Source organism: Accipiter gentilis, chromosome 17 (genome assembly GCF_929443795.1).
Source record: "Accipiter gentilis chromosome 17, bAccGen1.1, whole genome shotgun sequence".
NCBI lineage: Eukaryota > Metazoa > Chordata > Aves > Accipitriformes > Accipitridae > Astur > Astur gentilis.
The window spans coordinates 27,730,311-27,751,891 of NC_064896.1; the positions used below are offsets into that span (position 1 = coordinate 27,730,311).

General features: G+C 39.7%; 2 protein-coding genes across 9 annotated transcripts in view; both read right to left on the reverse strand.

The window, feature by feature from the left end:
• Nucleotides 1-1,506: 1,506 nt before the first annotated feature.
• Nucleotides 1,507-15,785, reverse strand: LOC126046808 (actin, alpha skeletal muscle B). Of its 3 annotated transcripts, XM_049819641.1 has the most exons (8): nt 15,657-15,785; nt 13,955-14,083; nt 9,855-9,965; nt 7,197-7,281; nt 5,789-5,950; nt 5,053-5,244; nt 3,468-3,649; nt 1,507-2,334 (listed from the first exon to the last, which is right to left on the reverse strand). In XM_049819641.1, exons 1-8 carry the CDS (start codon nt 15,783-15,785, stop codon nt 2,191-2,193), a joined length of 1,134 nt encoding a protein of 377 aa, XP_049675598.1. In that variant the 3' UTR covers nt 1,507-2,190. The 3 variants fall into 3 exon arrangements, with proteins under 3 accessions (XP_049675598.1, XP_049675600.1, XP_049675601.1); XM_049819643.1 differs by lacking the exon at nt 9,855-9,965; XM_049819644.1 differs by lacking the exon at nt 5,053-5,244.
• A 2,193-nt stretch (nt 15,786-17,978) lies between these two features.
• LOC126046807 (golgin subfamily B member 1-like) overlaps nt 17,979-21,581 on the reverse strand; it is a 47,258-nt gene continuing 43,655 nt past the window's right edge. For all 6 annotated transcript variants that reach the window (XM_049819638.1, XM_049819637.1, XM_049819636.1 and 3 more), the window contains one exon: nt 17,979-20,899. In XM_049819638.1, coding sequence (XP_049675595.1) covers nt 20,741-20,899 — 159 coding nt within the window. In that variant the 3' untranslated portion in view covers nt 17,979-20,740. The remainder of the gene's footprint in view (nt 20,900-21,581) is intronic.

Below are 21,581 nucleotides of genomic sequence, written 5' to 3' on the forward strand. Positions count from 1 at the left end.
TTAGGGGGGTATTCAGAGCATAATCATGCTCTTCCACACTGAAAAAGAAGTCAGCTGCGGGATGAGGATTCATATTCTAACCATTGAGAGCTCACGTCTCAGCCCCAGCTGTGCCAGGAGCTAGAGATGCCAACCAAGGACTGAAGAGAATTTTGTTGTGGACAACGACAGAAGGAGACCTGGGGAAGGGAGGGAAGAAAAAAAGCCCAAAGAACTCTTCCAGTTGTATGCAAATGCCATAAACGTGTACCTCCCTTGCCACTTACAAAAAACCCACATGTTTTTAAACTTTTTTTTTTTTCCTGATTAACAAGCTGTAAGTATATACTGAAAGGATATATATATGAAAAAAAAAAATCTAAAGAAGATACTTCATTTTTAGTATCGAAACAAGGACAAGTAGGTTATTAGCAAACTAAATGGAGTTTTGCTTTGATACTACAGGGGACTGCAAACGTAACTCAGTTCCACAGATGCAAGTACCTAGGTTTACACTCTTGAACATCACACCTACAAGAGGTCAAGATTAAAACATAAGTTATGTTTCTCAGGCAGGCAACATGGCCAGTTAACAGTACTATTCCTATATGTAAGGTGATTTATCATCAACTTAAGCAGCGAGCAATCATATAAAGCTGAGACCAAGATGATAAAGTAAAATTCATTCAGAGGCCGAGAAATTTGCAATGATTTACATTTGCTTGAAAAGACATGGATATTGGCAATTTGAACCGACTGCTGTTCAAAAGTGGGAATGAAGGTAAGATCAATCTCTTTTACTTATTTGGCAGTGCTAGCTACAGCAGACCTTTGGAAAATCCTTCCCTTATAGGTCTTTCAGCTTTTACCATTAAGAGATCATTTGGATAAGGAAATGAGCTCACCCTGAGTTGGAACTTGCAAGAGTAAGAAGATTCTTTAAAACATTGCCTAGATGCATTTTCAGAAGTCCGTAAATCCAACTCATATTTTTTCCCCATCTTTGGAAAGGGGGTATTGTGTTTACTGGCAAGAACTTGACAGGTTTGATTTAAATCATGAAGTGCACATCAAGCCTGACATCACATCAACTCAAAGTCTATGGCATCCAGAAACATACAGAACACACTTGCCTGGTATCTGAAACAGTAAAATCTTCATAGCTGACTCTAATCTTCATACAGAACATTATGAAAAATCTGACATCCAGGAAGGTGGTTTTTTTTAAAATAGAAACTGTGAAACAATTGTATTTTCATTTAAAAGTTGCTTAGAGGGAATGAAACCTTTTTCATAATAAAATTAAAATATAAATTAGTAATTATTATTTTATCTGTAACAGATAAACTAGTCACTATGAAATTAATGTAAGCCACAGCAGCCTTACATGGATAATTACACTTTTATTGATCCATTAAACCCAGAGCATTTCAGTAACATATTCAAAAGGTTATTATTTACTCTGTAACCATTAGCTTAGCTTAGCATAGCACATATATAGCAAAAGTAAATGAAACATCAGTTAACTGCTTAGGAAGAGAGATGAAGAAATCAATAATACATCCAAGAAATTAACCTGGTACGTGTAAGTTCAGAAGTACTGTAGCTTGTTGAGGCTCCTTAGTGATGGGGAGCGGTGGTCACGGGGAGACAAAGGTATCCTGCCAAACAACTGCAGGGTAACAAGGGAAGACATCCATACCGGCTCCACTGAAAGAACTGGTACCCATATGCGCATCAGTGCCCCCACAAATCTGCTGCATCCTCAGCAAAATAAACCCCCTTAGAAGAATCCTGTGTACCACTTAACCGCATAAAATAAGTCTTCTCTGGTACCTAAATCTTGCATTATGTTTGAGTTTGAAAGAAGCACTTCTGTGCATACTTCAGACTTACCATCGATTAGCAGAGACCAACACGGAGCGTGTCACCTCCTGGAGAGCACTGCAACACTTACAAATGCGGGGGGAGGGAGATCTATAAAAATGTACGGTGTAGCTACTGTTATTAATCTTGGAAAACACCCATCACTGAAATGTTAGTCTCATTTTAGCATCAAAAATCAGAAATAATTTGCTAATCGTATGACATCCATACAGTGTGGTTTTTTAACATGTGGAAGAAAGCCAAGCCACCCTCAGAAGTGAACGAGGGCAGGTGATGTGTAGAGAAACAGCGCTATTTATCACTGACAGCACGTGATGGAAGTATTCAAAAGCACTTGCGATGTACAATAGAGGGGCCGGCTTCCTCATATTCGTCTTTACTGATCCACATTTGCTGAAAAGTGGACAGAGACGCCAGTATTGAACCCCCAATCCAGACAGAGTATTTGCGTTCTGGTGGTGCGATCATCTAGAAGAGAAGTGCAATCTGTTGTAAATAAAGTGACGAGCAGATAACACAGCAACCATCTCTTTGGATGAAACAACTAGGTGAAAGTCTTTCCATCAGTGAAGTAAAACACCTAAGAGGTAGAAAGGCTGCCGTATTTTGTCTTCCACCTCAAGTCAATAGAGATGCTATAATGTTACTGTGAGCACATATGGCAGCCCATGAGACATCTGCAGATGGCCCATCACACAGCTACCGAAAAATTATAGACATATGTGCAAGAAAATTCAAATTTTAAAATATTAACCTAATGTGATTGTAAATAAAGACCACTGGGACAACACTGCACAGAATGGTCTGAGCATTTTTTCTTTAAAGGATAAAGGAAATCTTTTATGGAAAAAACCCCAAGCACTAGACACAGAGCTAGAAGACCTGCTAGAATTCCCACCTTAGCCACTGAATTGATGTACCCCTGCTTCTGATGCTCCTGTTTCCATTCCTGCCACTCCGTGTCGCGCCCGTTCAGCACGCCGTCCGCTGCCTGATAAAAAGGGCTTTTCTATTTCACTAGATGTTGTCTTGAGGCCAAGCCGAAAGGCTCCTTTCAAACAGCTAACAAGCTGCAGGCTTTGCACGCTGCTTGGATTTTGGATTTATTCTTCCACCCTTTTCACTAACGACTTTCACTGATAGCGAAGCCTTGATGCCTGTATTATTCCCAGTATCTTCTCACGCTGTTCATGCCCCCTTTAGTATTTACAGCTCCACCTTCTCTAGGTTCATCCCCACCTCTCCGGCTGTTCTGTGGTACCTTTCAAGTAGCCCTTTTCTCCCTCATAGCCCTATTTCACCGCGAATCGCACAGGACTCTCCTACTTAACTGTTGTTTCACATTTTCTCAAAAATGACCTCATCAACTCCCATGGCTTCAGCAACTGTTTTTATTCCACTACCTCTCAAATCCCTCTTTTAATTCTGCTTTGGCTGGTAGGAGGAAAAGAAGTATTAATTAAGCAGGCTATCCAAGGCTTTCCTAACGTCAGGACTTGGGATGCAAGACCTGGACATTCTCTCATGAACATTTTTATTTGTTTATAAGATCTAACTTTCCAACAAGACCTTCTTTTGTAAGTGCAGGTGTTCAAAATTACCTTAATCTTCATAGTACTTGGAGCCAAAGCTGTAATCTCTTTCTGCATACGATCGCCAATCCCAGGATACATCGTGGTTCCTCCAGAGAGGACGTTGTTAGCATAGAGATCCTTACGGATGTCGATATCGCATTTCATAATACTGTTGTAAGTGGTTTCATGGATACCTGCAGATTCCATCCCTGAGTGGAAAGAAATTTCAACATGTCATTTCCCTTTGTTCCCTTCTTTTTATTACTGTTAAAATGAAAGGAAGGCTCACTAGTCCAAGCTGTCTCCCTTAAAACTCCAGGGAAAAAAACCCAAAAAAGCTATGTGATGCTTAGGAGAGGAAGGAGAAAGGCAGGACATACTCCTCATCTTCTTTGTCATCTCAGCACAATAATTATACAAGCAAAATACACTTGTGAGGAAGAAAGATCCCCATTATGATTTCATAATGTGTTTTTTATTTCCTCAAGTAAAACACCCCCACCCCCCACACATTATTTAAGGAAAAATTTAAAATGAGGCATTACTGCAATACTTTGCCATTTTTATAATCTTTTACGATGCTGTTAGCTAGAAGTAGAAGCCCCGTGTTATTTCAGTGAGCAATCTTGCTTTTGAGCAGTTGGTTTAATTTGAATACCAATACAGTAAACTTAACTTATGGTACTATTTTTTGCTAAAGAAAAGGAACAGACCAGATACAGCACTAGGAATACAGTTTGAACGTTAAGTACTAGACTTTTTAACTAGCCTAACATGCACATTTTGACACAGGTCTGTGATCCAGGAAATCCTGATTTCCATCGCTATATTTCTGATACTGACCATTGCTGAGCACCGACTCTGATCCCTGACACACTTTTGGCCGCCAAACCCCTCTATCGACTAAAGAGAATTTCTCCTGCTGATGTTCAAATACAGAACTTGGAGCTATATTAATGCTGGAATAGTTTCCTTTCCACATGCAAACGTAGCTAGCTTCACCATTTAGTTTAATGGGAATCGTGCCAAACTGCCTGCAGCTATTTTGCTCAGTCCTCAAGAGTGGAATTTAAGTGGAAAGTAGGAAATCTGTGAGGGCAGTATGAGTTACCACATAAAGTGCCAGTCATCCACCGGATGGAATGAGAATTTTAACACTACAGATAAAACTACTAGAAAGTAACATAGGGTTTGATTTTGTATGATTAAATTACAGATTAATATAATAAAATGATAAAGGGAAGCAGTACCTAGATAAAAAGCCCCACATAAGCAGCACTGTGCAGTTATATATCAGCCAGTCAAGATAAAAAGCATGATCTTCTGACAGTACTTTAAAACATCACCTTAGAAACTCTACTGCATTTACAAGAGGTTGAAATCATCTTAGGATTCAGGTATTTCTAAACTGACAGGCGTCTTTTTGTCCAGCAGCTGCAGCAGCAGGGTTCATAGCTTCTAAAATGCTGATTAAGTCAGCAGAAACTGCCTGTTTCTGAGGACATTTGAGAATAAATACCTCAGTTCCTACAGCTGAAGGTTGTCTATACTTTCTAAGAAATTCTCCTTTTCATTCTCTGTCAAGTCCCTAGGAAGAAAAGTCCTGTCCCACCTATGAAGGATGGCTGGAAGAGAGTTTCTGGGCATCGGAACCGTTCATTTCCAATGGTGATGACTTGTCCATCAGGAAGCTCGTAGCTCTTTTCAAGAGAGGAGGAGGAAGCAGCAGTTGCCATTTCGTTTTCAAAATCCAAAGCCACGTAACAAAGCTTCTCCTTGACGTCTCTCACAATCTCCCGTTCCGCTGCAGACAGACAACAAGTTTTTAATCAACGTACAGTATGACAGCCAGGACACAGGTTTTCTCCTGCACATTTCCCCGAGTTCACGACGGTCATGTGGGTCGTTGGATTCTGACCTTTCTCTTGTCTCAACAACATTACTTTCCCTTTGCATTACCAGATTTCCCTCATCAGCAAATAAAATATATATTGTACTACAGAATACTGTAAAGATTCATGTTTACATGTGTAGGTCACAAAACCTTGAGGTTCATCCATTACCAGCTAGTAACTTTGTTCCTTTGTCTGGAAGAGGTACCATCAAACCCAATAACCAGTTATATTTGTCAGTGACTTAGGACTTCCTAGTGAGGTGGCATCCTCATCCTTGATGCTCAACATACATGCTGAAAGCCAAAGTCAGGAGAACCCCACTAGCTAACATGAACTGTTTTTCCCAGGCCAACCTAGCCATAGGGATTTTGATGCATCATCGGCAGGTACACGCTAAGACAACAACTAATCGAGCAAACGTATGCAAAGCGCATCCAAATCACAGCTCATTACCGGTGGTGACAAAAGAGTAGCCTCTCTCTGTAAGAATTTTCATGAGATAGTCAGTCAGGTCTCTGCCTGCCAGATCGAGTCTCATGATGGCATGAGGCAAGGCGTAGCCCTCGTAGATAGGCACGTTGTGTGTGACACCGTCCCCAGAATCCAAAACTATTCCTGGAAAGTGAGAGAAAAGGAGAAGCTGGTTATTTCCCACTCATACAGGGTCTCCACATACTCCACATTCTCAACTGGAACGTGCAGCAACAAATAAAAGATGCTCACGTGGCAATTGCTTCTGCCATTTCTGTAACTAAAGAGCGGCTCACGTGAGACGAAGTCGTTAGCACAAACTAAGCAGCAATTGCGTTTGGCGAAAAAAGACGTGTAACATTCAGCAATTTGATTGTATTGTTCTTGCTGAATGGATGCTGGCAATAATGATCTTACATGGATGCAAAGGCTTTCATTTCAGATGACCCCTAGCACTTTACAGGCATGATATAATGTACAACCTGTAAATAAAAATCTGTCTATAAAATTAAAAATTTGAATCTGCCATTACAATAAACCACTCCATTAGGGAAAATATAACAGTGGTTTATCTGTGCACCGCCATGTTACTTATATTCTTGGATAGGAAATGAAGTACAGGTTTTCCACTCAAAATGAATAAAGCATTTCTGATACCAAACATGCATACAAATAGTTGGATTTTAAACATAAACCAAGTATTTATGACAATCATAATTCTTGTAGGCTGGTGATCTTTTTATACAAAATTTTATTGTGGCATCAGACTACAAAGACAGATGGTATTTTAATTTTTTTCAAAGTATATGAAGACTCAAGGGTCGCTAAGAAGTAATTTATTGTCTCAATGCTTGATCAGACTCTAAATGGCAATAAGAAGAGACCGCCATGCTAATTCTAATGATCGCTTAACAGCAGACATCACTAGGTGATTGAAATTCAACATCTAAATGAAATATTTTCATTTAGCTACTGAATTTTTTTATTTTTTTTCCCCCCCACTGGGAATGGAGCTTAACAATACACGTAGGTCTGAAGTAAGAAGGAACTGTGGGTTTGGAGCAATCTCGTTAAGATACAGCCTCTTCTCTATGCTGGGCAATTAATGCTGGGCAGTATAAAACTGTATCATCTTTCATCTGTTCATATAGTTGAGCTGTAGTCACTTGAGGTTTTGAAGCAGAAAGTCATAAATCTAGAGCCATACCTGCCATGAAGTTGAAAACAGAGGTAGTTGCACAGCATGGTGGGAAGCATTCAGTCTCCCTATGGCTATCAGTTCTTCTTAATACACAGCTGGTGCATCATAATGACCGTCTATCTGTGCGTACGTGCATATACATCCGCGAGAGAAGGACAGGTGGAAAATACAACTCCCAGAAAGACTCACCAGTCGTTCTTCCAGATGCATATAGAGACAGCACTGCCTGAATTGCTACGTACATGGCTGGTACATTGAACGTCTCAAACATAATCTGGAATGAAGAATTTGAAAACCTTTAGGATCTACACTTAAGAGTATCTGAAGAGACAGTAATTATTATTTTTTTTTAATGAATACTGACAGTTACTACTCCTCAGTCCCCTCCTAAACTGTGGTTCTTCTGTGAACAGCACGCTATGTTTTCTTTAGAATTTCATTTAATACAAAAACAAAACAAAACAAAACAAAAAGTCACTGAAGTTAGTGGATATCTTACCATTAACCTCAGACTAGGTCAGATTTTTGCTGATAATATTAAATGAAGATGACATCTTGGGATAACTTTTTTACCTTGATGGCAGGACTGCAACAATGCAGCAATCTAAGGTTTATACACATATACACACACGTATAAAAAATTTATAGAAGACACAGCTGGAAGAAGCCACAAAGAATAATCTGTCTATTCCCATCTCACGGGAGATTCAGCCACTCCTGACACAGCTTTGGCTCTGTCTCAGAAATCCCTCTGCTGCAGCATCCACAGATTCTTCTGGCGAACAAATCCAGTGATACACTATATTTACTATTATTATCAAGGTTTTCTCAGTGTCTAGCTAAAAACCTTACTTGGGTCTAGTTTAAACCCATTACACCTCATTCTGCTCCATCCCCCCCCAGCAAACACAACAATTTATCTCTTCTTTTTATGGTGACCTTAGCCATATTCTCTTGTCTCATCCCCCACCTCCTCTACTCTAACAAGCTCCAGCTCTCTCCATCTCCTGTGTCAGATACACTGCAATTTTATCCAAGCAGATGGAATAAGATTTGTTTCCAACTGGGCTTCCACTGGAGCTCTGTTAAGAAAACCCATTAAGGGCACACAGTGAACTAACGCACTCTGGACAACCCTACGCGCTTCAACCTTTCTTAAACCAAACCGACCCTGGGCAGTGCTACCCCATCACTAGTGGTGACCACGTTCCATAGAATCGTAGAATCATTTAGGTTGGAAAAGACCCTTAAGATCATCAAGTCCAACCGTAAATCTCACACTGCCAAGTCCACCACTACACCATGTCCCTAAGTGCCACACCTCCATGTCTTTTAAATACCTCCAGGGATGGTGACTCAACCATCGCCATTTCACCCGTCAGAGCCAGACATCAGGGGGTTAAACTTAAACTTGGGATTTCATAAGCTAATACCTTTGCCAATGAAGTCTACTTTTAATGAAAAGTATGCTTTCCATTAAAGAATACACAAATTACTGATATTTCATAGTTAATTAGTGTAATGAATGTAATGCAATCAGTAATAAACAATAAGCCTTTAAACAATCTTGAAAACAGGATTTATCATTACAGTATAATGACAGAGAAACAGTCCTAGACATGTCTACTGTATGAACCACACTCCTGGTTGTTACACAAACTAGGCTTTTCTTATGGTTTATTATCTCCCAGTTGTATTATCTCCCAGTAATGCGTACTGTCAAGCTCACTACTTAATTAGTTTATTTACACTGTTGCTAAATTGATGCATAATCTTCTTATTAAATATATGCCAAAAGTGGGCACAAAAAGAAGTGCAGAGCCGCATCTAATTTTCCCAGACGATTTTATACCTATATCTGTATTTAAATCACACTTACTTCTGGTTACATCACCAGTTAAATTTATAACGTGGACTTTTGGCTGGAAGGCTGCTCTACAACACACAAACTGCAGAGGTCAACTTTTGGTTCTGATCTGCGTTTGCTAAATCAGACTGGCTATGTCATGGGCAAAAATATTTAGCAAAGCATCATTTAAGTTTGAATGCTTCGGACAACCCACTTTCCCAAGCCAGCACAAAGACTCCAGCTTCTGAACACTTTTCCCCTGATCCCTGAAGAGGTGGTCCAGTTGGGAGCTCCACAAAGTCATTCGCATGATGGCCTTCAAACATCTTTATTCAAATCTTCCCCCCAAAATACAATTCTGATACAATAACTAGCATTTTGTTCAATGCAAAAGTGTTGATAAAGTCTTCAGGGTAGAAAGCAGGAGCTGGTACAGCAGGAGCTGAGCAGTTGGGCCACTGAAAGTCGAGCACTCTTGGTGGCCAGCGGTAGGCACATGAAAGGCATCATTGATCCAAAACTCACACAGAAGTGTGATCCAGCTGGTACACGACCCCTGTTACAGTGCTTGCAAACTTCAGATTTAAATAGATCAATGTATTGATACATCCAAAAAAATTACATGAATCCTGGGTGGACATTGTCTACACACCAAAACTCAGCATCAGAAGCCACCTTAGCCTCCAGCTTCCCCACTTCCAGAACTGAGCACACACAGAGTCTTGCCAACAAAGAAAATTACTTCAAGCTTTTAAGAGGCTCATCCCATCTATCTCGCTGCCACGCACAAGTATGAAACATTTTAGGACCATCCAGAGAACTGGTACTGCGTGAGCAGCACAAACTTTTGCTCTCTCACCATGGCTTAGCCAGCACGCTAACCCACACTAACCCTAAGGAATTATCTCCCAGATTATGAAAGTTGAATACCAGGACTATTTATATTTTTAGCTGCTTCCATGCAGAAATGATCTGCGGCACAACATTCAGACGATTACCTGAGTCATTTTTTCACGGTTGGCCTTTGGATTCAAGGGGGCCTCGGTCAGCAGGACGGGGTGTTCCTCCGGCGCAACCCGGAGTTCGTTGTAGAAAGAATGATGCCAAATCTAAAAATGAAAATCGCTTTAGAAAAGTGATCTGAAAATCATTTCTTTTGTCCACAGAACCACACAGAAAGCTTTTCAAATACAGTCCAAGCAATTTATTTTTTTTTTTTACACAGGCATGTTAAAATAGACAGAAGGCATGCAAGAGCGAATCTGCCAAATTCAACTCCAAATTAGAACCAAACCCATTGGGTTTCTACTGTACGTGACACCAGAATATAACCTACACAACAGAGTCCTTCCAGTCAGAATTCCGTAAGCAGAGGGTAGACCACCCTCTCTAAAGAGGGGCACTGCTTAGTTCCCACCCGCAGCGCTCCGATACAGCAGCTGAGCCAAGAACTCAACTGTTAGACCTGGAAAGACTTCTCCACTCCAAGCTGCTTGGAGACCGATCCAGTTGCAAGTCATCGCCAAGATGCTCTTTCGAAATCTAATGATTTCCACAGAAGCGAAAGGCCCTTTATGCCACAGATATTTCATCCAGGAAATCCTGAATCGAACTCTCACTTACTATTGAGTAACGATACGTCTTAGTCACAGTCTGTAAAGCACTGTAGTATGTTTTTCATGTTGGAAGGTGTTACCTGTATCAAATGATGCTGGCTCTGATTATCTGAGGACTATGGCTATGAGGAACTGAAGAGATTTCTTTTCAACTCAAAGACGGACTCTTCAGTAACCCGACAAAATATTTCTTATCTTCTTGTTTAAATCTTTCCTACCCTTCTTTTCCCTCTTTTTAGCTCAGCTTTGCCTGACCTAACAAGCTTATTTCTGAGCACAAAACAGCAGCGTAGTTTTATGGGTAAGCTTATTTGATTAATATCCTAGAAACCAGTATTATTATGCTCCAAAATGCACTTAAGTGGAAAAAAGATCTCTAAATTTGAAGCACCTACAAAGTCAACAGCTGTCTAGAGCTGGAATTATTTATTAAGAAAATTATCAGCCCTAAAAAAACCCCAACCTTAAATACCGTCTCAGTCCCCTAAATAAATAAATAAATAAATCAGGTGTTTCCAGAACTGGGGCTTGGGATGCTGGGCCATCTTTCATTTGAAGGTTTAGAACACAAATACAGAGAGAAGTCGAATAAAACAGAAAGTAATCATCTAAAAGTTTAAAAAAAATATATAAACCAGATACAAAAAGAAAAAGACTGCCATTTCACATGGGAAAGATAAGGGAAGAGAAGGAAACCTCAGTGCTTAGATAATTTACAAAGTACTGGCAATTTCAGCAATGAGGAACAAACCTGGACACATAAAGCAGGACCCTGCCTAAACCTCGGGCAGATGGCAGGTTTTTCCTCAAAACCAGGCAGGATTGGGCACTGTACAGCCCATTAGATTTGACCTAATGATAGCCATAATGTTAATGAATAATGGTATTCTACAAGAAACAAAAATAGTTCAGTGCTGGATTTTATAGGTCATGAGAATTACATGTAAGCAGCAAGCACAATAGCAAAGAGAAATTACTGAGGAAGAATCATGCCAACACTTATATTAAACATTTAGGTAGTCACCAGAGCCAGAAAATGCTCCATCCCAACGCTTTCCCTCCCATACGTTATCAGCTCAGTTGCTGTGAACAAATTAACAGTGATGTACAATGCCCTGTATTATTATCCAGTGGAAAACAGAGCAGTCCCCATTTGAATATTGTGAATTGAAGCACAGGAGAAGAAGAATGCTTCATTTCATCGCCTACACGTTCTCCTCCTGATTCACACGAGTGTCTGCGCGTCCTGCAGCATCCTCATTTTTTGGTGACCCCCCTCTTTTTGTAATGTGTGGATGGTTGGGCGCTGCACTATTATGCCTTTGTCCCATTTTTGCCATGTTACCCTGTAATTCTCTTGTTTCTTCTACACTGGGATGCTTTTAGTAGTATTAATTCCAAGCATTGGAAAGGAATTTGTCATTCGGATCAAAATCATGCAACTGGTTTAAAAAAAATCTCATGGAGGAAAAATATGTGTATATATATATATATATGAAAGATATTCCCTTAGCATCAAAACTTTAGGAATTGCATTTCAGGAATTCTCACAGCCAGAAGAGAGTGTGTGTGTGTGTGTGTGTGAAGCTTCAGAGGAAGTTGGGATATGCATGTAATCATATGATTGCAACAGGGAAGCCCCTATATAAAAAAAAAAACAAACAAACCACCAAAACTACATTTTTTCTTATTTGCAATAATCACAAAAATTAGCAAGTAAGTTTGGGCTAGGGACCCACTTTCACAGGTAATTCCTTCATCCAGTTAAGTGACAAAGAGAAGAAAAGTTCAAACTACAAGAACTCATAGAGTATCTGACCGTTATTTGAATTACAGCACTGCCTGAAGCCTCTCCCACATTACAGCCTAAACCCAATTAATCCAGCCATGAGTTTACACTACACTACACTACACGTGCCACCATTTTTTTACCTTCTCTAATTCCTTCTCCTACCTACATTTTTGATAGTCTGCTCTAGCATCCAGCATTTCCCAGAGGAAGAACACATACCAGTACGTGTTATACACAGGACAGTTTCCAGACGCAGGGACCAATCGCTGAGGGAAGAACATAAAATAGTCACCTCCAATTTTATTTTATTTTTTTTTCCTACAGGAAATATAATTTCTTGCTGAATGCAGAGAGCAGGAAAATTATCAGGAAGAACAACATAACGGGATGCATGAGGTAGACTTTCTACTCTGCAGAAACGAGCAAGGTGTCCTCCCAACAAGCAGTGCAATAATGAAATGCAAATACTATGCTTCCATCTAGAGGAGTAGGTGGGCAATTTATTTCCAAATAGGAACTGAGGAACTCCCATTGCTCCTGTATCAATTTTGGTCTGTTCATCTGGAACAGTCAGTGTTTATCAACTTGTGGTCATGAATATAACACAATAATTGACTTTAGATATATGTATTACAGTTGTATACACCTCATCTCAGCAAGCGTGAGTACCGACCGCCACCGACCCCGTGTCTCCCTTTCAGTGGCATTTTTCCACAGGAAAACATTACTAGAAACATTTGCTTGTGGAGTTTCCTTCCCATACCATTCCACCTGGAGATGACAAGGGACTGAATTGCAATCTTGTCTTTAAGGAAGACGTACAATATTCCCACGTAACAGACTCGGATGCTTCCTGAAGACACCAGGACACACGGGATATCAGAGATATTTAGCAGAGTGAGACAGCCCTTAGGAATCCTCTCGCCTGTCCAGGTTCTCCCATGAGCACACCCCATCGCTTGTGCCTGGTCTGGGACATCCTTAAGGGGCATTTCACAAAGAGGTCATCGCATTGACCGCATGCCAAGAAAGTCAGGCTTGACAGGGAATAAAGACACCTTCTCGCCATTCAGATGTAAAAAGCTAACTGGAGTTGGCAACAGAAAAATATGCTTCAGGAAAAAAAAAAAAAAATCCACTCTCAAAGAATTAGTATAGGGATAGGAAGCCCCAATCTGTCTTTTCCTCTTTAATTAACAGTGAGATGTCATATGCAATATGAGATGTGGGCATCACCCATCATCTTGTTCATGTAGGCAAGTACTCAGGAGGGAGAATCACCCCTCCACCTCAGTTTTAGTTCCCAACTTCAATAATGTATCTTTAATACTTCTCCGACTCACCTCTGATGAATCACGACCTCTATTTTTTTTTCACTTTAACTACTTTCTATCGTTGTCAAAGTTCTGCCCCAGTATGAACTTCAAGACTGAGAAGAGTATGTATAGAGCATAAAACACTTTTGTAACATACTGCCAAATCTGATGAGTAATAAGCATTTACTTTTTCAAAGAACAGTCAGCCAAGACCTGATCAACTCCTGTACCAGCATATTGTACTATCCCTTTACCTATACTGCAATTACAAATTCTTCAAGAATTTTCCCCTTCATTTGCAAGAAGGTTAATGGCAAATCACGTCTTGAATAAGACGATGCCTTGACAAAATTACATTAAAAATAAACACCCACCTTTTCCATGTCATCCCAGTTAGTGATGATTCCATGCTCAATGGGGTACTTCAGCGTCAGGATCCCTCTTTTACTTTGTGCTTCATCCCCTACATAGCTGTCTTTTTGACCCATTCCAACCATAACACCCTGCAAAGTATATTACTCTAATATTAGTGCAGTGTATCACACCCATTAGAGGTAGGATATCATTTTTAAGTTAAAGCTTCATGTGAAATACCACTACTGCCATTCCAGAACGTACCCCCAAAACATGCAAGGAACTAAAACGTGAATTTATCTGTAACTACCTACTCTGTACTAACTCCCTCTACAAACCCACCGAGAAGAGCAAGGCAGCTTCAAAAAAGAAGGTATCTCACACTCGGTGCAACTAATGCCCACGCAGGAGCCCAGCCGAGGCAGGCATCCGCAAACTCATGGTTCTCCACAAGGGATGGGTCCTTTGTCATTGCACAAAGGAATAAAGGGAAGGAATTATAGGCGAGAAAGATATAATCTCTTTTGGGCTCCCTAGATTTTATACATACGGCTGCCCTTTTTTGTCTAGGCAGTTCCACTGCCATCTTTAAACTGACATTATTCCCCCTTGCTGGAAGTGAAATGGGTTTGAAATATATACATTTGAAAAAACCTCATTAATTTATATAAAACAGAGACAGATTTTCTAAAAGAAAACTCACTTATTAAATAACGGTTTTCCTAAGTTTATCATGTTTGCGTTAGGAAACCTATCATGATTGCTTCAAAGTAACAACATCCAAGGTATGATATTATTCATCAACTGGCATAAAAATATTTCATTTTTCTCATGGATACCTTTTAATTCCATGGATTCGATAATACAGCTGCTGAGCTTCCTAGCTGTGCAAAATTACAAGCCAAAAGACAATGAACCATTTGAGAGGTTAAAGAATGGATGTTTTCAACAACTGACATTCAACAACTCATAGAGGTGTTCAAAATGCGTTCCTTCAAATGCTTAGTATTTTAAGCCTGTCAAACCAGGCTCATTTAGCTCAGCAAAAGACCACACACAACTTCAGGGAAGGGTTTTTACAGCCCAGAAAATTAAAATCTGACTCAGCTATGAATAAAATGAACAAAAACCTGCATCTTCTACTTATAAACGAACTGTTAGAAAACTAATTAAGCAGAAAGACCCTTTCCAAGGTCAAGAAAAGCCACTTTCATCCTTTCCAGTCCTGTTTGAGTTGATAAAGTGATGTGCTAGAGACCTTTTTTGGAAGCTTATTGGGCCATACTATTGCTTAACGGAACAGTAAGAGGAACTTACCACTATTATTCATTTGGTTTCTCATGCACCAAATGTTCTGCCTTTCTTCTTTCTTTATATTAATACAGCAAGTATTAATTAATCCAGCAAGTTGGTTGTGGTTTTTTCCATTAAGATGCCTTCATACCATTAAAACACTCATGTTGTTTTATCGTCAACATTTTATGGCTGAAAAACAGCTTTGCCGAAGGATCAGTAAGTTTACCTTATAGTATTAAAGACGTGCAGCTCCATCCTTCAGCTCTTAACAAGCTAAACTATAAAGGCCGATGGGAGTTTTGCCTGAATAAATCCGATACTTTATCACTGCCACGTCTAAAGTCTCAAAAAAAAAAAAAAACCACCAAACCCAAACCAAACCAACCACCCAATCCAGACAACGCTTCCATTTTGGTACCAGCTGACCTGATGTCGAGGACGTCCGACGATGGATGGAAATACAGCTCTTGGAGCATCATCTCCTGCAAACCCAGCTTTGCAAAGCCCAGAACCGTTGTCACATACAAGGGCGGTGGTTTCATCGTCATCGCACATAGTGCCTCACAATTTTGGCTGCAAAACAGTAATTTGGAGGGGAGCAGATGGAAAAGAATAGGGCAGAAGCAGCTCTCCGTCATTCAGAGAGCAAACTACTGTAAAAAGAATAATTTTGGAAAAGAATAAACCTAAACAGCAAAGTCTATGCTAAAGCCCTGATCTTCTTGCAAAGCATGTTAAGTATCCACAAATTTCGGCTTGAATAGGTTTTACCGAAGCAAATTAATCAAGACATTCAGCCTTGGTTTCCAAAAGGGAAATCTGCTCTGCTGTAGCCTCAAGGAGTGCTGTGATGTTCTGTTAATTGACCTCAGGACCGTGGGGCAAGTTCAGCTAGAGGATACACATCCAGCTCTACTTGGACTTAAGCAAGCATAACCCCGTTTCTTCCAAGGCTGAATGATCTTCTAGAAATTTCATTTGTTAAAAATGAATTGATCACATGCACCTACCAGTTGTAGTGTTAGTAGTTAGATGGTCAATAAGAATCACTGAACATTCAGTGCTTCAAAGACCACACTTCTTTCCTAATGGCATCTTCAAATTTGCCTTTTTCTTAGAGGGTCATCATCAATCTTAAACAACTAAAAATAACCCCCACAAAAACTTTCAGGGAAGTGTTTGCTGTGTGTTTTTAAATGACAGCACCTCTCTAATGTGAAGTGCTTGTTACAGCACCTATTCCATATTTGTAAGGGGTAAATACCTTATCGAAGTGGTTATTCTGGGAAATAGAACAAGAGGCAGCTGGCACCACCGCCCAGGAACAACTCAACTTCGGCAGTTGGCCAACACATCAAAGCCCTGAACTCATTGAAATTCATGGCAAAACTCCCACCGAGGGAGGGCCTGAATTTCACCAAGACTTCTGTTTCGGATTCCTTGTTTATTTTTAGGACTGTAGGATTGCCTCTTTAGGCAGTCGAGAAGAGGGAAGGATTTTATTTTCCCTTCTCTGGCAACTTCACTCAGTAAGGAAGGGTACTTCAGAAAAGGGAAAGGAATGAAAACCAGCACTTGTCCAGCGAAGTTCTTGTCCCTAACAATGCAAAAGTGCTTTAAGGATCATTTTTGCGATTAATGCAAAAATGTATTTGACTTCTGATGGCATTACAGTTCCACCTAAGTGCTACGCGCACGGGCTGGCCAGGAGCGGTGGCCAAACAGCCACCAGCAATAGGGTCTGTCCCAATTCACGCTGTCCTATTTGTGGGGTTTGAAGCATCTCAGGGCATCCCTGCAAGAATACCAAAGTCCCTGGAGATTTACAAACAGGAACAGTTTTGGGTTTTAAAGTCTGAGTTGCGCGAAGTTCCCAGTGTTCAATCCTTTCCCATACGCTTTAAAAAGCAAGACTATGACATGACTGATCCCAACGCTCGCAGGTGAAATAGAAGTGGGATTTGAATATATGACTTTAAGGAAGAAAAATTGTTTTAATTCTTGTTGATGTGCCTGTGACTGGGAGATTCTTTTCCACATAAGGAAGCAGAATAATTTTATCACATGAATTTGTTAACAGCTTTAATATAGGAAAGTTTAACCATTAGTTCCAGTACCTGGTATTTTGGAACACTGATTCATGTTGCCACGAATTGTTATTTTCTTCTGAAACCCCCAGGAAAAGGCTTTTAGAATGCCATAAACCAACCATGTACCAGCAGCATCCAACATTACAGAACCGCACCCCGACTCTGACTCCATCAGTGTAAACCAGAAGGAAACGCAATTCTTAAATACATCAGAAATGACATCAGATGAGATACTGGAATTTAGGAGTAGAGAAATTTGAAGTAGAGAAATGCTATAAAGCTCTGTGAGCTCAGCATTGCTCCTTGGCTCTGAAGAAGGCTGGACTGGACCATGTTTAATCCTCCATGGTAAGAAATAATATTCCCATTCATTCACACACACAGCATTCCACATATAGCTTTACATGTAAAACTAAGGTCAGCACAGCCATATTCAGAGAAACAAAATTCACAGGAAAATCCCAGCTGATCTGTGCAAGTTACACTCTGAAGTGCTGGCAGCAATTGTTTACACTTTTACTCGGTATTGGTTAGATTCCACAGAAGCCACTGACACTTACTAATAAAATCAATGGCTGAAGTTGTTCAAAGTAAATAATTACTTTGCTTTGCTTGTCATTACTTAATTACGAGTGAATGAACTAACAAAGAGCCCTACTTCAAATTTTCATTGATCGAGTCACGTTATTGCTTTACAGCTGCTGAATTTATAGGTTTAATAATAATTTTCACAAAGCAGCTATTTGGAAATCTTTTCACCAGATGAAGTTCCTAAGTACATTTCCTAAATTTGCTTTTAATTTTTATTTTTCCAATTCCCAGTGCAAAATTAAATATAATTAACAGCGAACTTCCTTTTGGTTTCTGCATAAAGCCTGATGTCCAGACCGCAAACACTACTGAAGTGTTCTTCCAGGTTTCAGACAGACCAAGGATTCACTGCACACTACCGATCCTTCCAGCGATGAGGAACGTCTGCACATTTCCCGGCAACCACGCAGTCAAACCCGAATTACCTTACACCAGGAGACCCTCTGGAATTCCTTCAAAGCCTGAGGCAAACACCATCCAAATCCAGGAAGAAGTGTGTAAATCCCCCAAGACCAAATGAAGCAAAGCATTAAAATCATGAACTGCAACCAGAAAAAACTCTCAGGGCAATACTTACCTAGGAAATGGTGATGATTTGTAAAAGCCTCTTCGTAAATGACACGATCTCACCTTCCATTACATTTATATCGGCTTCTGGAACAGAGTTCACAGAATATCCACACGTGTCAAGCCATTTTTGGAAACTTTTTTTTTCAGTTTGTGCCTATCACAGTGACAGCGCAAAGTCCTGGATAAATTAGGGCAGAATTTCTAACATCTCTGGATCCTTTCCCACTCGCTAACTTGCTGTGCCTCATGACAGAGGGTTGTTTTCTCACCTCAAGACAAAAATCCCTCACACTAGATGAGCAAGTCTGGAAGGATCTGCAGGTCCACTGTTGTAGTTGGAAAGCATTCTGCTTCATTATAACACAATTAGCTAAGAATAGCTCATTATCATTCTGTTCACAGCCATCTTCAAGCTAGAAAGGGAAAAGCCTTACCCCATACAGTACTCATGTTTCAACTGTACCTGGCGTTTGGTTGTGTGCGCAAAGACTGAAAATAGCTGACTTATCTTGGTACTTGGGTGACACTATGGCCAAAAACAGGGACTGAGTCAGCAATCAGCCATTCAAAAGAGATGAGCCATTACCATTTTACAAAAAAAGACACCAGTTATATTGGAATATATTGGATTTATATAGAAATTCAGACCTTTACTAGACCAAGAAAGATGAAAGAACCATCAAAAGAAGAAAGTTTACAGGATTTCCCTACAGCGGTAACTACGGCTGGCAGTATTTCCTATCCCACACGACAAAAACAAGTGATGCAGAACATCGGATACAATTTGGTAAATGTTAACTCTGCAAACGTAAATGCCTACCAATCCCTTCTTTCTTACCTATCACGCAACTGCACAGTAGACCTCACATGCAAGAATCCTTGGACTTTAAGCAGATAATTCACTGACATCTCTTTAAAATCAACCTTGTATCTGCCCATCAGCAAAACTGATGGAATCCTCCCATCTCCACACACATTAGGTTTTCCTTTTGCCACAGGATTTTTAGGATTTTAATCTAGCAAACAGGAAATCAAACAGCTACTTCTTTTTTGTGACTTTATGTCTACTCCTTTAGACTCGGCTTCTTTTGATTGTATCTCCATTTTATACAGGTGTGAGTGGAAACGCAGAGAGAACAAACACCAACAAACAACAATACAGGGTGTAAAAACAACCTTCCAGCTTCCAGTGGCCAGTCTTCACAAATAAGCTATTTTTTTGAATCAGAGAAATAGTTGTGCAGTTTCAGAGAACATTGTAACAAAGCATGAATGTATTAATATGCAACGCATAACACTATTACATGTCTACAGAAACTGAATGCAAATCCTGCTTCTTACAGCCTCTTAGTTGAAAAATGTACCCTTTATTCATTTGTACCTTGAAGCCTGAACATGTAAAATACGTAAGGTTGTGTCTTTATAAGCTTGAATTTCATGTGTTGAGCAGTAACATTTTGCCCCAAAGACAGGCAGTAACTAAATCCACCACAAGAAGTGCAAGTGAATTTAAAACAAACAAACAAACAAAAAACCACCACGAGAAAAGTTACAACAATTGCACCTTTAAGCAACAGTAAAGGAATATAACAAGTTGAAGACATTTCTTCATGTCATCTTAGTTCTGAATCTTCACTGAATCTTTAATCATCAGCTTACCTAATTACCACCTACGTAACTCTGCACCTTGTGATAGCCATTACAAACTGTATGGCCAAAGAACAACCTTCTTAATTCTTTCACTTTCATCGAAAAAAACCGAAGCAAACAAACAAAAAAAAATAAATCAAAAATCCAGTAGTTTTTCCTTTATTGCACTCTGTAAAACTTCTTGTTATAATCAAGAAGCCAATAAACAGTAATAGCTGAATATTCCTTTAAAATTTATAGTTTAACTCTTAAAATAAAATTTATATAGAAAAGATAGCATTTACAACCCATTCAGTAGTAATCAATCATTATGTACTCACAAACAATATTAAATAACTTGTATGCAGCAGTTTCTTTATAGGGCAGAGGGGAATATTTTCTCCTTAGCAAATATAATATTCCACTGTTCAAGAGCAATTCAAGTCAACTTTGGAGCAACTGTGATATACACAAATTTCCTTTAAGAAGCTCAAGATTTGTGTAGTGTAACAAGAATATATACAACTGTGTCCAGTGCATAGCTTAACAGCAGCATGTGAAAAATCTATTATCTTGAATTGGCACACCATTACCTACAGAGAAATAATTTACCCAGAAAATGCAGTGTATTCAGAGAACACCAGTGAGGCACAGTAAAACAACAAGATGTAGTGTAACTAGGTATGTGAGGAATAAATAGCGGGATTTTGCTCTGGAGGTCAGCAGCTTAGAACAGTAAAGACTTCGCCCTCGAAGCCATCTTCGGAAGGAAAGGGCTCCTCCTTTCATCTGGTTAGGAAACAAAAAACATCAAATAAGTAGTCATGAATACAAGTCAGAAGAAGCTGTACTGCAACTTAGATTTCTGAGGCATTATAAACCTTTTGCCTCTGACGCAGCAATGGATGCCACAGCACAGGCTGTAAACATAAATGATTTAAAGGCCAAAGAAAACATCATTAATAAAAGGGGAGAGGAATGGATACAAGGTATTTGTGTATTATGTCATTATGTATACATACTAGAAATGAAAGTGCATAATTATATGCATATACGTTTTATTTAATGGACACGTGTAATATAAATATGATTACTCACATTTTGATTTGGACATATGTAATGTGTTCTGTGGCATGGTTTATGCAGCTGCCTGTATTTTACTCACCATCCACAACGCAAACAGAACGAAATTAAGGACATTTTTTCAGTACAATGTAGTTTCAGCAGTAGTTTGCTACTTTGAACGGATGACTCTATGGCCCACCCATCCCCACGATACCTAACACAATAATAGAGTACTTCATAGCTTCTCAGAGACAAGGTGGATTAGACAAGTAGCTCATGCCAGTGTTTACCCATAAAGAGGACAACCCAAAATCAGTGACTTCCAGTCACTCAGAAGGGAGATCTGCACTCCAAGAATGAATAGCACTTGAAAGAAAAGTATAGCAGAGAGAAGACAGAAAAAAGA

Coding starts and splice junctions, on each gene's coding strand:
- LOC126046808 (XM_049819641.1), bottom strand. CDS start 15,785: ATGTGCGATGACGATGAAACCACCGCCCTTGTATGTGACAACGGTTCT. Junction 7,282..9,854: donor ACCGTGAAAAAATGACTCAG/GTAATCGTCTGA, acceptor TCTTCATTCCAG/ATTATGTTTGAGACGTTCAA. Junction 5,951..7,196: donor TGCATCTGGAAGAACGACTG/GTGAGTCTTTCT, acceptor CTCACTTTCCAG/GAATAGTTTTGGATTCTGGG.